At 42.4% G+C, this 18271-nt stretch overlaps 1 protein-coding gene across 5 annotated transcripts in view; it reads left to right on the top strand.

Annotated features, from left to right (window-relative positions):
* The window catches only part of cpeb3 (cytoplasmic polyadenylation element binding protein 3), a 75709-nt gene that overhangs the window by 50052 nt on the left and 7386 nt on the right, over positions 1 to 18271 (top strand). For all 5 annotated transcript variants that reach the window (XM_045221318.1, XM_045221327.1, XM_041879794.2 and 2 more), the window contains 3 exons: positions 15200 to 15318; positions 15568 to 15682; positions 17626 to 17807. In XM_045221318.1, coding sequence (XP_045077253.1) covers positions 15200 to 15318; positions 15568 to 15682; positions 17626 to 17807 — 416 coding nt within the window. The remainder of the gene's footprint in view (positions 1 to 15199; positions 15319 to 15567; positions 15683 to 17625; positions 17808 to 18271) is intronic.

Raw genomic sequence — 18271 nt, forward strand, 5'->3', positions numbered from 1 at the left:
TTCACCCATATTCTCCTCCATATCTCTTCCCCTCTCTCTTTCTATCGTTAGGATATAGACTCAGTGGCCAGTTTATTAGGTACACTCATCTAGTACCGGGTCGGACCCCCCTTTGCCACCAGAACAGCCTGAATACTTTGGAGCATGGACATGTTGCTCAATTGGTATAAAGGGACCTAAGGTGTGCCAGGAAAACATTCCCCACACCATTACACTACCACCACCAGCCTGTACCGTTGACACCAGGCAGGATGGGGCCATGGACTCATGCTGCTTACGCCAAATCCTGACGCAACAGGAACCGGGATCCGTCGGACCAGGCAATGTTTTTTCACTCCTCAATTCTCCAGTGTTGGTGATGGCGTGCCCACTAGAGCCGCTTCTTCTTGTTTTAGCTGATTGGCGTGGAACCCAATGTGGTCGTCTGCTGCAATAGCCCATCCGTGACAAGAACCGACGAGATGCCGTTCTACACACCACTGTTGTACTGTGCCGTTATTTGCCTGTTTGTGGCCCGCCTGTTAGATTGCACGATTCTTGCCATTCTCCTTCGACCTCTCATCAACTAGCTGTTTTCGCCCACAGGACTGCCTCTGACTGGATGTTTTTTGTTTGTCGCACCATTCTCGGTAAACCCTAGACACTGTCATGCGTGAAAAGCCCAGGCCGGACGTTTCTGAGATACTGGAACCGGCGCACCTGTCACTGACGATCATACTCATGAGCTCACGAGTGGCGCAGCAGTCTAAGGCACTGCATCTCAGTGCTTGAGGCATCACTACAGACTCCCTGGTTCGATTCCAGGCTGTATCACAACCGGCCGTGATTGGGAGTCCCATAGGGCAGCGCACAATTGGCCCAGCGTCGTCCGGGTTTGGCCGGTGTAGGCCGTCATTGTAAATAAGAATTAGTTCTTAACTGCCTAGTTAAATAAAGGTAAAATAAATAAATACAAATGAATACCACGCTCAAAGTCACTTAGGTCACTTGTTTTGCCCATTCTAACATTCAATGGAACAGTAACTGAATGCCTCGATGTCTGCCTGCTTTATATAGCAAGCCACGGCCACATGACGCACTGTCTGTAGGGGTGGTGTACCTAATAAACTGAGTTGTGACAGCCTACATACCCCTTGCACATTTCTTCACATTTTGCTGCCTTAAAATGTTATCTAAAAATTAGGGTAAGTGTACATATTAAGCCCAACAAAATCTAAGTTTAGACATTTCTAACATATACAATCAAAGATGAATCTCTCATGTGAAGTTTTATGACTTTACTTTAAAAAAAAAACAAGACTAAACTATTTGATAAATTATGTGAGAAGTCCGGACTGGGTTTAATGGGGACCGAATGTACCCTTTAAGCCCATGGGTGTTCTTTTATAAGCCCACCTCTTTAAATAATACATTTGTATGAATTTCCAAATGTTCAAAACTTACAAAATCACATGTCTTATGTAAAATTGTATTATATGAATCACCCCTGAAGTTATTAAAATAAACTGATCATTACTAGTCATCATGAAAGTAGCACTCATAACAGGGGGGTGTCCAATCGTATCCACGGAGGTCAATGTGGATTTAGGCTTCTGTTCTTTGCCAACCAGTACACACCTGATTCAACTAATCATGGACTTTAATCAATACCCTTATTAATAATATGCCATTTAGTAGACGCTTTTATCCAAAGCGTGCATACATTTTTATTTTTGTGTATGGGTGGTCCCGGGGATCGAACCCACTACCTTGGCGTTACAAGCGCCGTGCTCTCCCAGCTGAGCTACAGAGAACCACGTTGATTAGTTGAATCTGGTGTGTTATTGCTTGGTTAGAACAAAAACCTGCACCCACACTGGCCCTCTGTAGATAAGAAGCCATGCACAAAACCGGAACACACAACTTTCAATGAATTATCTAAACGCTGATTCACATTTGCTGTACTGCTATTCTTGTTAATTATTTAAACTTGTCTTCCTATCTGAAGACCATTTCAAATCTCCCTCTATTGTTGTATTACAAAGGTACAAGTGGTGGACAAAAAACTGAATCACCTGGATGAATGAAGGACAACAATATGACAATGAGAAGTTGCCCAATAGTCGTCCTCTTGTCCCTCATTTGTTTGCATTTTTGTCCATCAATTGTATGTTCTATCCCTGATATCCCTCAAGACTGATCTTATTCTCCTCTCTCTGCATCAACGACTACCTGTCCACTCCAAACCACTAGAGGTTTCTAAATGTTTCTAATTGTTTCTAATCTTGGTAAAGGCACAATGGCTAGAAGCAAAATGTGCATAACTGTAGTTTTTGTGTGTTTTAATCAACTTGAATCTGATCACACTATCCCCATGTGTTTAATTGAAAACCGGGCTTAATAGGAGCATACTGGGGTTAATTGGAACAACAGTGATTTATAGTAAAAAAGACAGAATAGCAAAGCCTATTCATAAAATATTTGGAAACCAATGGTTTGGGGTATAAATATACACTGAGTGTACAAAACATTATGAACACCTGCTCTTTCCATGAGATAGACTGACCAGGTGATTTCAGGTTAAAGCTTTGATGTCACTTGTTAAATCCACTTCAATCAGTGTAGATGAAGGGGAGGAAGCAGGTTTAAAGAAGGATTTTTAAGCCTTGAGACAATTGACACGTTTTGTGTATGTGTGCCATTCAGAGGGTAAATGGGCAAGGCAAAAGATTGAAGTGCCTTTGAACGGGGTATGGTAGAAGATGCCAGGCACACCAGTTTGTGTCTGCAACGCTGCTGGGTTTTTCACGCTCAACAGTTTCCCGTGTGTATCAAGAATGGTCCACCACCCAAAGGACATCCAGCCAACTTCGCACAACTGTGGGAAGCATTGGAGTCAACATGGGCCAGAATCCCTGTGGAACGCTTTCAACACCTTGTAGAGTCCATGCCCTGACGAATTGAGGCTGTTCTGACGGAAAAGGGGGGAGTGCAACTCAATATTAGGAAGGTGTCCTTAATGTTTTCTACACTGTGTAGACTACAATATTATACAAAGTTAGTATTGATCATATTGAATAATATTTATTTATTGCCATTTACTGTACATTCTGTATAGAGGGTGCTTTTTGTGCTACTGTACCCTTTAACCCTCGTTCCCGTATACGGGTTGAAAATGGCAGATTTGGGCACTGATAAACGCCTACATTGGAACACAGTGGCTGTACAGTAACATGCTATACATGATGTAGAGCTCAGGTTCTCCGCTTTACAGCTCTGTATGGGTTTTGACTGACAGCTGTTCTGAACTTGAGCACCGCGTGTGACAAGAAGTTGCCCCCATCCCTCCCGCTAATTGGGCAACTTTTGAAAATGTTTTGTCTGAGTGAGGAAAATGCTGTAAATTAAGAGGACTCTATGTATTTTCAAAGATGAGACATTGAGGATTGTAATAAATACCGCTTTGATGTCATAAAAGCAAGCCAAACACCCGTGACTCCAAATGTGCACTTCACATTTCCATATCATAAAGCTTATGTCATATGCAGTGTCAACATGTATTATCACTTTGTTTGATGTTCAGTTACAAGATGACATAGTGTCATACACTTGGTTTTTCTGAACAGAATGAGCCTATGTTTGTCTATTGTGAAGAAAATTTGCCTCGGCACACGCACCTGAATGCGCTCATGAATCTTTTCTAAGCACACCAAAATTATGATCAATTTCCCTGAATTGCATTGTGAAAGCCTAACACTGTAATATTGTATTTTATACCTTATATCATGTTGGCAGTAGAACAGATGATGATGAAGAAATGATGCCCACCTAAGCAGTTTTTGGATTGTGTAAACAACAGTCATTGTGTGAAGGTGGGGATGCAGGGTTGTGTTACAAACATAACAACTACAAGTGTACTTGCTCTAGTTCCTCAACGGCATCGCTAGGAGAGCTACAAAAAAAAGCACCTTATAGTTGAACACTCTTCTTTGAGTCATAAAAGTGCATTGAAATTACTTACGAACTGTGCATGCTTTGGAGAGGTGTGTGGCCACTTGGAGAGACCAGTTAGTCCTCTCACTCAAAACCTTGTAATTGTTTTGTCTTATGTTGCATCTATCCCACATTTTCCAGGAATATTCTTATTGTGTTACTGAATGTATCAAGAGTCATTATCAACAAATGCGGCTAAAAGGACATTAAATGTAAAGCTCCCATAAAATCAACAGTATAATGTTTGGATTCAATCTTGTCAGGTTAACTGTTGTGTCCTCACCTTTTGGTCTAATAATTTTATCTTAACCTCGAAACTGTTCCCTTTCAATTGCTACCATGGTTATGCATATTATTTTAATATTTATTCTGTAAGAAACATTTAACTTTAGCACTCTCCATATAGGCCAATTCCACCTGTGTAAAGGGTTAAGCCCACCTGAGATAAATGTCAAATTTACAAAAATGGCATCTATGTATAACAATGCAAGGTTAATTTAACAGTAAATACATTTAGAAATGTAAGCTGTGAATCCCTGAAATCTATATTGTTCTAGTTGACCAAGTTATGTTGTGACTGTGTGACATTAACATGCAGGCACGACTGCTAGCATGAAAAACCCATATTTTCAATTGGCAAGAAATAGTAATTAATGCCCATGAAATATGCTATCATGTGCTTATAATGTGCCTTCAGAAAGTATTCATACCCCTTGACTTATTCCACATTTTGTTGTGTAACAGCCTCATCCATCTACACACAATACCCCATAATGACAAAGTGAAAGCATGTATTTAGATTTGAAAAAAAAAATATATATATATATATATATATGAAAATGAGATACATAAATATCTCATTTACATACGTATTCAAATCCTGAGATATCTCATTTACATACAGTACCAGTCAAAAATGTGGACACACCTACTCATTCAAGGGTTTTTCTTTATTTTTACTATTTTTTACATTGTAGAATAATAGTGAAGACATCAACTATGAAATAACACATATGGAATCATGTAGTAACCAAAAAAGTTGTAAACAAATCAAAATATATTTTATATTTGAGATTCTGCAAATAGCCACCCTTTGCCTTGATGACAGCTTTGCACACTCTTGGCATTCTCTCAACCAGCTTCACCTGGAATGCTTTTCCAACAGTCTTGAAGGAGTTCCCACAAATGCTGAGCACTTGTTGGCTGATTTTCCTTCACTCTGCCTTCCGACTCATCCCAAACCATCTCAATTGGGTTGAGGTCGGGGGATTATGGAGGCCAGGTCATCTGATGCAGCACTCCATCACTCTCCTTCTTGATAAAATAGCCCTTACACAGCCTGGAGGTGTGTTTGGTCATTGTCCTGTTGAAAAACAAATGATAGTCCCACTAAGCCCAAACCAGATGGGATGGCATATCGCTGCAGTTAGCCATGCTGGTTAAGTGTGCCCTGAATTCTAAATAAATCACAGACAGTATCACCAGCAAAGCTCCCCCACACCATCACACCACCTCCTCCATGCTTTACGGTGGTAACTACACATGCGGAGTTCATCTGTTCACCCACACCGCGTCTCACAAAGACACGGCGGTTGGAAACAAAAATCTCCAATTTGGACTCCAGACCAAAGGACACATTTCCACCGGTCTAATGTCCATTGCTCGTGTTTTCTTGGCCCAAGCAGGTCTCTTCTTCTTATTGGTGTCCTTTAGTAGTGGTTTCGTTGCAGCAATTCGACCATGAAGGCCTGATTCACACAGTCCCCTCTGAACAGTGGATGTTGAGATATGTGTCTGTTACTTAAACGTTGTGAAGCATTTATTTGGGCTGCAATTTCTGAGGATGGTAACTCTAATGAACTTATCCTCTGCAGCAGTGGTAACTCTGGCTCTTCCATTCATGTGGCGGTCCTCATGAGAGCCAGTTTCATCATAGCGCTTGATAGTTTTTGCAACTACACTTGAAGAAACTTTAAAAGTTATTGAAATGTTCCGTATTGACTGACACTTTTTTAAAAGGATATGTATGTATGTATGTATGTATGTATGTATGTATGTGTGTGTATGTGTATATATATATATATATATATACAGTGGGGAAAAAAAGTATTTAGTCAGCCACCAATTGTGCAAGTTCTCCCACTTAAAAAGATGAGAGAGGCCTGTAATTTTCATCATAGGTACACGTCAACTATGACAGACAAAATGAGGAAAAAAAATCCAGAAAATCACATTGTAGGATTTTTAATGAATTTATTTGCTAATTATGGTGGAAAATAAGTATTTGGTCACCTACAAACAAGCAAGATTTCTGGCTCTCACAGACCTGTAACTTCTTCTTTAAGAGGCTCCTCTGTCCTCCACTGTTACCTGTATTAATGGCACCTGTTTGAACTTGTTATCAGTATAAAAGACACCTGTCCACAACCTCAAACAGTCACACTCCAAACTCCACTATGGCCAAGACCAAAGAGCTGTCAAAGGACACCAGAAACAAAATTGTAGACCTGCACCAGGCTGGGAAGACTGAATCTGCAATAGGTAAGCAGCTTGGTTTGAAGAAATCAACTGTGGGAGCAATTATTAGGAAATGGAAGACATACAAGACCACTGATAATCTCCCTCGATCTGGGGCTCCACGCAAGATCTCACCCTGTGGGGTCAAAATGATCACAAGAACGGTGAGCAAAATCCCAGAACCACACGGGGGGACCTAGTGAATGACCTGCAGAGAGCTGGGACCAAAGTAACAAAGCCTACCATCAGTAACACACTACGCTGCCAGGGACTCAAATCCTGCAGTACAGACGTGTCCCCCTGCTTAAGCCAGTACATGTCCAGGCCCGTCTGAAGTTTGCTAGAGTGCATTTGGATGATCCAGAAGAGGATTGGGAGAATGTCAGATGAAACCAAAATATAACTTTTTTGGTAAAAACTCAACTCGTCGTGTTTGGAGGACAAAGAATGCTGAGTTGCATCCAAAGAACACCATACCTACTGTGAAGCATGGGGGTGGAAACATCATGCTTTGGGGCTGTTTTTCTGCAAAGGGACCAGGACGACTGATCCTGTAAAGGAAAGAATGAATGGGGCCATGTATCATGAGATTTTGAGTGAAAACCTCCTTCCATCAGCAAGGGCATTGAAGATGAAACGTGGCTGGGTCTTTCAGCATGACAATGATCCCAAACACACCGCCCGGGCAACGAAGGAGTGGCTTCGTAAGAAGCATTTCAAGGTCCTGGAGTGGCCTAGCCAGTCTCCAGATCTCAACCCCATAGAAAATCTTTGGCGGGAGTTGAAAGTCCGTATTGCCCAGCGACAGCCCCAAAACATCACTGCTCTAGAGGAGATCTGCATGGAGGAATGGGCCAAAATACCAGCAACAGTGTGTGAAAACCTTGTGAAGACTTACAGAAAACGTTTGACCTGTGTCATTGCCAACAAAGGGTATATAACAAAGTATTAAGAAACTTTTGTTATTGACCAAATACTTATTTTCCACCATAATTTGCAAATAAATTCATTAAAAATCCTACAATGTGATTTTCTGGATTTTTTTCCTCATTTTCTCTGTCATAGTTGACGTGTACCTATGATGAAAATTACAGGCCTCTCTCATATTTTTAAGTGGGAGAACTTGCACAATTGGTGGCTGACTAAATACTTTTTTTCCCCACTGTATATATATATATATATATATATATATAAACATGGGGGATTGGAAGTGATGCACAAGTGTTGCACAGACAATTACATTGATGGAAGTTACAATCTATCTGCAATAAAAGTCTCTAAGAGCTTTCCATACCTGGATTGTGCAGATTTGCCCATTATTCTTTTCAAAATTCTTAAAGCTTAGTCAAATTGGTTGTTGATCATTGCTAGACAACTATTTTCAGGTATTGCCATAGATTTTTAAGTAGATTTAAGTCAAAACTGTAACTCTGCCACTCAGGAACATTCACTGTCTTCTTGGTAAGCATCTCCAGTGTAGATGTGGCCTTTTGTTTTAGGTAATTGTCCTGCTGAAAGGTGAATTCATCTCCCAGTGTCTGGTGGAAAGCAGACTGAACCAGGTTAACCTGTAGGATTTTGCCTATGCTTAGCTCCATTCCGTTTCTTTTTTATCCTGAAAAACTCCCCAGGCCTTCACAATTACAAGCATACCCATAACATGATGCAGCCACCACTGTGCTTGGCGAGTGGTACTCAGTAATGTGTGGTATTGAATTTGCCCCAAACATAACGCTTTGTATTCAGGACAAAAAGTGAATTGCTTTGCCACATTTTTTGCAGTATTACTTTAGTCCCTTGTTGCAAACAGGAAGCATGTTTTGGAATCTTTTTTTATTCAGCACAGGCTTCCTTTTTTTCACTCTGTCAATTAGGTTTGTATAGTGGAGTATCTACAATGTTGTTGATCCATCCTCTGTTTTCTCCCATCACAGCCATTCAACTTTGTAACTGTTTTAAAGTCACCATTGGCCTCATTGTGAAATCCCTGAGCAGTTTCCTTCCTCTCTGGCAACTGAGTTAGGAAGGACGCCTGTATCTTTGTAGTGACTGGGTGTATTGATACACCATCCAAAGTGTAATTAATAACTGCACCATGCTCAAAGAGATGTTCAATGTCTGCTTTTTTATTTTTACCTATCGACCAATAGATACCCTTCTTTGCAAGGCATTGGAAAACCTCCCTGGTCTTTGTGGTTGAATCTGTGTTTAATATTCACTGCTCAACTGAGGGACCTTACAATTATCTGTATGTGTGGGGTACAGAGATGAGTGGGGTCATTCAAAATTCATGTTAAACAACTTATTATGTGACATGTTATGCAAATGTTTACTCCTGAACTGATTTAGGCTTGCCATAACAAAGGGGTTGAATACTTATTGACTCGAGACATTTCAGCTTTTCATTTTTTATTAATCAATTTGTTGAGAAAAATCTAAAAACATATTTCCACTTTGACATTATGGGGCATTGTGTGTAGGCGAGTGAAAAAAAATCGAAATTTAATCTATTTCAAATTCAGGCTGTAACACAACAAAATGTGGAAGAAGTCAAGGGGTGTGAATACTTTCTGAAGGCACTGTATCAGCACATTAATATCTTAATTTTACATAAAGTATGATCACTTATCTGAGAAGGTACACATTTTTTTTTTCCAACAGGTTTTTCAAGAAGAAACAGTTAAACTTTTCTTTCACTTTCAAAATGTGGAGTAGGTTGTGTTGATCGGTAGGGGGGAAAATGTAATTTAGTCCCTTTTTAGATTTAATTTTAAGGCAAATGTGAAGACTGTGCAAGGGTTTTGTAGACTAGGCAGCTTGTCTGTATTTGTACTCTCTCGCTTCTCTTCATTCCTCTTCTCTTCCATGTCCTTCCCCCTTCTTTCCTCCTCTCTGTTATTAGGATATACTGTATAGCAGGGCAGCTCGTCTGTATGTTTCAGACATGGTCAGTTGAGACAGTTGAGGACGCTTCCAGACTGGGAAGGGGCTGGTTTCCATGTGAGGATTTTGATGATGAGCTGTGAGGGAGCTTTGCCAGAGTCTGCTCTCCATCCTTCACAGATGGGACTCACTGATTTATTCTCTACTAGTCCTGGACCCATATCCATGGTCTCAGTAGGTCCTGCTCTAGGATCAGTTTTGCCTTTCAGAGCATACTAAATAAGACAGTGGGGACCTGCTCCTAGATCAGAACTCTTACTCTGAGATGCTTTATGAATACAGGCCAGACCAGTCTGCAGGGTCGAGGTCCGCACCCCTCTCTTAGCGCTGTAAATCTGAAAAGACAAGTTCCTGAATCAGGAAACATTAGCCTTGATAAGGATGTTACCCTATTAAATCAACAGACGCATAAACTTTAACCGTACTTTGAAATGAGTCTCACAGCTTGAAACTTTGTCATCATTTAAACTTTGATTGTAAGGAAACTGACAGCCCAAAAATCACTGCTGTTTTTTTATGAGGTAATGTTGGTGGCTATTGATTTGTGAGGTAGGTTTTAGGCTGAAGTTCATTTGGAGAGCCATAGTGGATGCCCTGTGTTCCCAAGAGGAGTAAGTTAATTAAGTCAAGACACTGTTTGTTAGGTAAATTGGTCATCGTTTGTGCAGCGGAGTCTTGGAAGTTTTTGAGTTAAGGTGTGAAATTGGAGTTGCTTGTTTGTGAGGTCATGTGTAGCTGTTTGACACAGTGTTGGCCGTCGGCAAGGGAAAGAGTTGGTTGGTCTTGGTCGTGTGTGAGGTCATTTTGTTGGCCGTAGGACCATGAGGTAACCAGACCTGTCGTTTATCTGTAAACAGAATTCTTTACAGTTCAAAACTCTGCCTGGCCGTATGTTTTCCTTTCCACCCTTGGCGCAGTCGGGAGCTCAGCAGTAAAGCTTTATAAACCTCAGGCACGAGCCACTGCAGATATGTGCTCTCCTCTCCTCCTCTGGTTTACTAAGCCCCTGCACTGCGGAAGGCTTGCCTGCCTGCCTGTCTGGCCCGATTCCCCTTCTCAACTGTGCACTTGTATACTTTCTCTCATGGATTTATTAACAATGGTGGAACTTCCCTCCAGCTAATGTTTACACCAATCCTAGGTATTTAAATCCACCATGGGTAGTGGGTGACAGTGTGAGTGCACACTTCTAGAAAAGGGTGGATGCAGTTTATGTACACCTGGAAGACGAGGGCTCTGCTCCATAGCACTTCTTTTACATAAAGCAAGTGTCTGTGAAAATTAGACAATAAATAAATATCAAATCGAATCATTCGCAAACCCACCTCTAAATCTCAATGCCATCGAGGCCTGGGAAGACTGCGTATGGAGACACATAAAACAGCAGGCCGTACAAACTGAACTCCGACTAGCCCAATAACCTGACAGAGGTACTTAGGAATTCCCATGATTACATAATTGATGGCACCCATCCTAATAGCTAAGTGTGTGTGTGTGCCTATTCCGCCTGTTGAATGTGATCCTAACAGTTTTGCAATTGCTGAAAGGTGACAGAAGTTAATCCTATACGGTGCTCTGACTCTAAGAAGAAAGGGAACACTGTGTACTCACTGTGAAAGCCAAGAACTGCCTCCTTGATTTAGCGGCTAGGCTAGCCCCTTCCCACAACTGTGTAACCCCTAACTCTGCCATCTCTTCCCCTATTTGTCTCCTCCATACACACACCATTCACTCTGTCTCTGTCTCTCTCTCCGTCTGTCTGTCTGTTTGTTTGTTTGGAAGTCATTCATGGTGTTTCTGACATTATTTCTCTCTCCTCCTCTCTTTCTCACCCTCTCTCTGTTTCTCTCTCTTGCTCCGGGACAGAACACACTGTTCCTTTTCCTGACTGTGGCCTCTGGCTGCCGCTGCCTTTTCAAGCTGTTTCTGAAGACTGCAGTACACAGTCTCTCTCTCTCTCTCTCTCGCTCTCTCACTCACTCACTCAGTGCTTAACCACATGATTCCCGACCCGATGGCACCCTCTTTATTTAATGGCAGTCAGAAGGGGTTCTATAGAGCCTATATTTGTGTTTTCTATTCTGAGGTTATGACGAGGCACATCGGGCACACCAGCCTGTTTCCATTATCCTGATTGTCTTACGTTTTCCCCATGTTGGGTCTAGAAGGAGTCGGATCTTAGTTAACCAATAGCAGAGATAAACAGATGGACTAGTCATTTAGTGGTTGTATGGTTGTGGCCTGGGATATGTGCTGCTTTGCAATTTAAATGTGGTTCATTGGTCAGGATTATGTACTAAGTGAGTGTTAAGTATTCAACCAGGCTGGACTACTGCCAGTCTGCAAATGAACAATTCCACCTGGTGGTGTGTGTGTGTGTGTGTGTGTGTGTGCTTTGAAATGCCCACTTAATGGTGAATCATAGGCCTTGTGTCTTGTTTGTAATCCTTTTCTTTAGATGTCTATCTGTCTTCAAATTATTTTTCACACCGTATTGACACATCTTGTGATGCCTGAAGTTCCTGTGTTTTTGTCCCCCGTCATGAAATCGGGGCGGGGACTGTGGATCGGTCTTTGTCCGTTCGTTCATACGTTAGTCACACGCAATATCTCAGACAGCACTGGCACGATTTTGACAAAACTTGGGTGAATGATGCCATAAAGATCCGGCATTTACAAAATTACACTGATTGGCCCAAGGCAGGAGCTATAGTAATTAACAGAAATGTGTGAGTCACACTAGAGAGGAAGAGGCGACGCGAAAGGGATAACTGGGCCCAAAATCTGTCTTCTCCAGCAAGTGCCATTTTCCATTTTTTCTTTCGCTCACCAAGCGAGGAGTTTTTGTATTGATGTCAGAGGGTGTAGAATTTGGTTAACAAAAAATGTAATGGCTTATTTGCTACGTGTGGCCTATTTGATCGAATAGACGTTTCGTAGTGCTTAGATTGTTACTAGTGTACTGATAAGTAAGACGTGACATCCCGGCAACTTTGAGAAAAAAACACTTTATACCGGAGTTGTGCCTGTTGTTCAGACGCTTATCTGCCTTCTCATTGGCTAGAATGGTCCCACCTGATCTTGCCTCCTCCCGACTGCCTTCTCATCGACGGGGCTGTAGTGGATCAGGTTGAGAGCTTCAAGTTCCTTGGTGTCCACATCACCAACAAACTATCATGGTCCAAACACACCAAGACAGTCGTGAAGAGGGCACGACAAAGCCTATTCCCCCTCAGGAGACTGAAAAGATTTGGCATGGGTCCTCAGATCCTCAAAAAATTCTACAGCTGCACCATCGAGAGCATCCTGACTGGTTGCATCACCGCCTGGTATGGCAACTGCTTGGCCTCCGACCGCAAGGCACTACAGAGGGTAGTGCGTACGGCCCAGTACATCACTGGGGCCAAGCTTCCTGCCATCCAGGACCTCTATACCAGGCGGTGTCAGAGGAAGGCCCTCAAAATTGTCAAAGACTCCAGCCACCCTAGTCATAGACTGTTCTCTCTGCTACCGCACGGCAAGCGGTACCGGAGTGCCAAGTCTAGGTCCAAAATACTTCTCAACAGCTTCTACCCCCAAGCCATAAGACTCCTGAACAGCTAATCATGGCTACCCGGACTATTTGCACTGCCCCCCACCCCATCCTTTTACGCTGCTGCTACTCTGTTAATTATTTATGCATAGTCACTTTAACTCTACCCACATGTACATATTACTTAAACTACCTCAACTAGCCGGTGCCCCCGCACATTGACTCTGCACCGGTACCCCCCTGTATATATAGCCTCCCTACTGTTATTTTATTTTACTTCTGCTCTTTTTTTCTCAACACTTTTTTTGTTGTTGTTTTATTTTTACTTTTTTGTTAAAAATAAATGCACTGTTGGTTAAGGGCTGTAAGTAAGCATTTCACTGTAATGTCTGCACCTGTTGTATTCGGCGCATGTGGCCAGTAAAATTTGATTTGATTTGATTAGTCTGAGTATCAGTCTCTTTAGCTAACATTCCACTCCTTGCCACTTCCAAAGAGTCTTTGACACATGACATGGAGTACAGGAAGTGGATTAGCTAAAGAGACTGGTACCCATGCTAACTGCCTTCCATTTATTTTCATTGTTAGTGGCCACTTGAGTATCTGGTCAATATAATGGGTCACACAAGATAACTGAAATGTATTAGTTACACGTTATATCTCAATTGTCCCAAGGGGGGGCGCTGCATCACTCGTGGGGACGACATATTTACTGTTGCCTTATTTTTAGTCTTCTGATGTACTGAAATCCTGGTTGTGCTGGAGAGGTGGACAGAGAGTGCTGGTTGTGACCTCACTGAAGGACCCTAGACACACACAGTCCACTCAGGTGTGTGTGATGATGACTAGGCACTGCCGGGGCTCAGTGAGAAAGGCTAGAGGACTGGGGAGTGGAAATGCATGGTGTAGCCCTCGTGGTGACACGCATGCATGAACTTGAACTCGTATACTGTCATTCGTGTATACGTTCTTTGATACACACACACACCTTCATTTGCACAGACTCTCTCTCACACATACACACGCACACACCGACACACACACACAGAGATGTTATACACACACTTTCACGATCTACTGAGTCAGTGTGTTTTTCTTACATCTTTCCCCCTCTTCATCTGCAGCAGCAGTCCCTTTGAGGAATGTCTGAGAGTAAAACATGACAGTTGTACATTCCTCTGTTCCTAATTTCCACTCCATTCCTCGGCCAGGCGTTCTGCGTTCCGCATATACATCTAAAAGCAGTAGCCCTTCACAGTCAGCTGACACCAGAAAGCACATACACACAGTGACAGGCAACGCCTCTGACAGCCTTCTGCACCATACATGTATGTCCTGTCTGCGTGTGGGCCCGGCCTCCCTCCCTCCCTCCACCCTGCTGCCTGCTCTGCTCAGGTTCCCACATCACGTCCCTGGTGGCTCCACGGTTCTGCTCACATGATTACGGCCCTCTAGTTAAGGATATGCCAAATCATGTGCATCAGAGGTGGAGATGCATGCTACATTTATGGCTCTGGTGGGTGCTAGCCTATTAGTTGCTGCAAATGTATTTTTTGGCGAGTGTACCCTATTCCACTGAATCGAATACCCCTGTGATACTTTGCCTACCATAAATGTGTCATAATGTTCTTGTTCCATTGTCTTTTCTCATGATCTTTTGTTCACACAATAGATACTGTATTATTTCCATATCAAATGCTAATACCAGAAGAATAGTGTGATATTAGGGCCATTGGACACAGCTATGCAACTGCTACTCGAGTGAAGCTAGCTAACTCCCATACCCTCAATTACAGAATAGGCATTACCCTAGCTAACATCCCAACTCTCCCTAACTGACAGAATGGTCTTGACCCTAGGCCAACTCTCTCCTCCCTCTAAATAATAGATTATTTAACGATGCACACTGACAAGCCCTCTCTTCCCCCTCTCTCTTTCTCTCTGTATCTCTCTCTGCTGCAAAGCCAGACCTCATCATCCCACAGGAGCAAATCTTTCAGCACCATAAGTTTCCAAAATGATTTGGAGAGTATTAGGTTGATACATTTTGCATGGGTTATTTTTTTCGTACTGAAACTGAACAGACTTGATTTTAGCTTTTAGACTGAAAGGTACTGTCTTCCTCAAGTTAGCCACTGCTAACTTGAGTTGGTGACTGAACTGGTCACTCATATATTCATAACTATCTAGACAGTACAAAGTGTACTCTAAAAACCCTTCTCTCTCTTCTCCCAGGCTATGCCTTCTTGCTGTTCCAAGAGGAGACCTCTGTCCAGGCCCTGATTGACGCCTGCATCGAGGAGGACGGGAAGCTTTACCTTTGTGTCTCCAGCCCAACTATCAAGGACAAACCAGTCAGTGAATGCTACAGTATTGTAATGTACCGTAATACCTTTTTCACACTATTAAGCTGAGCTAAACCGAGACAAGCCGACCTGTACTGTGCCAGCCTGGTTCCACATTGACCATAGTTGCTCGAGCTGGGCTGGGAAGGAAAATAACCACAGCAATACGGTTCCGGTTGGCATAATAATGTGAAAAGGGAAAGTGTGGATTTCTCGTCAGACACAGTACTTAATTAATTATGTATTTCTCTTTTCCAGGTCCAAATCCGCCCCTGGAACCTGAGTGACAGTGACTTTGTGATGGATGGTTCCCAACCGCTGGACCCCCGCAAGACTATATTTGTGGGGGGCGTGCCCCGGCCTCTACGTGCAGGTATGGGATTGGTCAAAACGGCTGTAGATCAGTGGATAGGTTGGTGGATTGGCTGTGTAAGATTGACTGGCATAGACTGTAGTCTACAAGCTGTAATCAAAAATAAAGTTTTGCCTGTGAGAAAGCAATCCACTTTGTTTGCAGGCGGTTAGGTAACTGGTGGTCATGTAAAGTATTCATGCAAGGCCCATTAGGTGGTTCAGTATTTCTGTGCTTGGGACCAATGTTACTGACTTGTCTGTCTGCTATGTGACCTATGCTAATTACACTACCAGTTAAAAGCTTGGACACACCTATTCATTCAAGGGTTTTTCTTTATTTTTACTATTTTTTACATTGTAGAATACTATTGAAGACATCAAAACTATGAAATAACACATATGGAATCATGTAGTAACCAAAAAAGTGTTAAACAAATCAAAATATATTTTATATTTGAGATTCTTCAAATAGCAACCTTTTGCCTTGATGACAGCTTTGCACACTCTTGGCATTCTCTCAACCAGCTTCATGAGGTAGTCACCTGGAATGCATTTCAATTAACAGGTGTGCCTTCTTAAAAGTTAATTTGTGGAATTTCTTTCCTTTTTAATGTGTTTGAGCCAATCAGTTGTGTTGTGACAAGTTAGTGGGGGTATACAGAAGATAGCCCTATTCGGTAAAAGACCAAGTCCATATTATGGCAAGAACAGCATCACTTTAATGAACATGAAAAATGACAGTCCATCATCACTTTAATGAACATGAAGGTCAGTCAATAGAGAACATTTCAAGAACTTTGAAAGTTTCTTCAAGTGCAGTCGCAAAAACCATTAAGCGCTATGATGAAACTGGCTCTCATGAGGACCGCCACAGGAATGGAAGACCCAGAGTTACCTCTGCTGCAGAGGATCAATTCATTATAGTTAACTGCACCTCAGATTGCAGCCCAAATAAAGTTCAAGTAACAGACACATCTCAATATCAACAGTTCAGAGGAGACTGTGTGAATAAGGCCTTCATGGGCAAATTGCTGCAAAGAAACCACTACTAAAGGACACCAATAACAAGAAGAGACTTGCTTGGGCCAAGAAAGACGAGCAATGGACATTAGAGCGGTGGAAATATGTCCTTTGGTCTGGAGTCCAAATGTGAGATCTTTGGTTCCAACTGCCGCGTCTTTGTGAGACGCGGTGTGGGTGAACGGATGATCTCCACATGTGTATTTCCCACCATAAAGCATGGAGGAGGAGGTGTTATGTTGTGGGGGTGCTTTGCTGGTGACATGGTCTGTGATTTATTTAGAATTCAAGGCACACTTAACCAGCATGGCTACCACAGCATTCTGCAGCGATACGCCATCCCATCTGTTTTGGGCTTAGTGGGACCATCATTTGTTTTTCAACAGGACAATGACCCAACACACCTCCAGGCTGTGTAAGGGCTATTTGACCTCAACCCAATTGAGATGGTTTGGGATGAGTCGGACCGCAGAGTGAAGGAAAAGCAGCCAACAAGTGTGGGAACTCCTTCAAGACTGTTGGAAAAGCATTTCAGGTGAAGCTGGTTGAGAGAATGCCAAGAGTGTGCAAAGCTGTCAGTAAGGCAAAGGGTGGCTATTTGAAGAATCTCAAATATAAAATATATTTGTAAAAAAAAAAAAAAATGGTTACTACATGATTCCATATGTGTTATTTTATAGTTTTGATGTCTTCACTACTATTCTACAATGTAGAAAATAGTAAAAAAATAAAGAAAAACCCTTGAATGAGTAGGTGTGTCCAGACTTTTGACTGGTACTGTATATCAACAGTCAAAGATGACAACTCTAATGAACACTCTCAAGAATGTTATTGGCGAAGAATGTTATACAAGTCGCATCATTCAGTTTTTTTCCAAAATGTTCATTAGACAAATTAGAGGCATGCAGTCATAACGTTCTCTCTCTCCCTCTCGTCCTCTAGTGGAACTAGCTATGATCATGGACAGGCTGTATGGGGGTGTGTGCTATGCCGGTATTGACACTGACCCGGAGCTCAAGTACCCCAAGGGGGCGGGCCGTGTGGCCTTCTCCAATCAGCAGAGCTACATCGCCGCCATCAGTGCCCGATTTGTTCAATTGCAGCACAATGACATTGACAAACGGGTGAGTGAGACCAATCACTGTATTCATAATGTCTGTCTGTATCAATAGTGCTTCAGGAGTTTCCCTAAAAGCTGGATAACAGGGATCTTTAGCAGATGAAGAATGACTGGGTTGTGTTCATTAGGGCACACAGCAGAAAACGTTTTGCAACAGGAAACAAAAAGGAGCGTTTCTCATTGGACAAGTCCAGGTAGTCCCTCCCTGTTTGTCAGTTTTCTTCCGTTTGGTGCCGAATGAACACGACCCTAGTGTAGCCTTACCTATGGTGTGCTGCTGTGGATCTGAACTGTTTAACTCTCATTCAGACCCTATACATAAGAGCTGTCATTATATGCTGGTTTCCAACTGACTGTTCAGCGCAGCCTACAATACAGGGAGCCCCGGTTAGGTCTGTGGAATAGAGTTGACTGTGTAATCACCCTGGCCTTCGGCTGCTGGAGGGCTGACAGATATTTGAAGTCCCA

The sequence above is a fragment of the Coregonus clupeaformis genome, chromosome 1 (assembly GCF_020615455.1).
Source record: "Coregonus clupeaformis isolate EN_2021a chromosome 1, ASM2061545v1, whole genome shotgun sequence".
Taxonomy (NCBI): domain Eukaryota; kingdom Metazoa; phylum Chordata; class Actinopteri; order Salmoniformes; family Salmonidae; genus Coregonus; species Coregonus clupeaformis.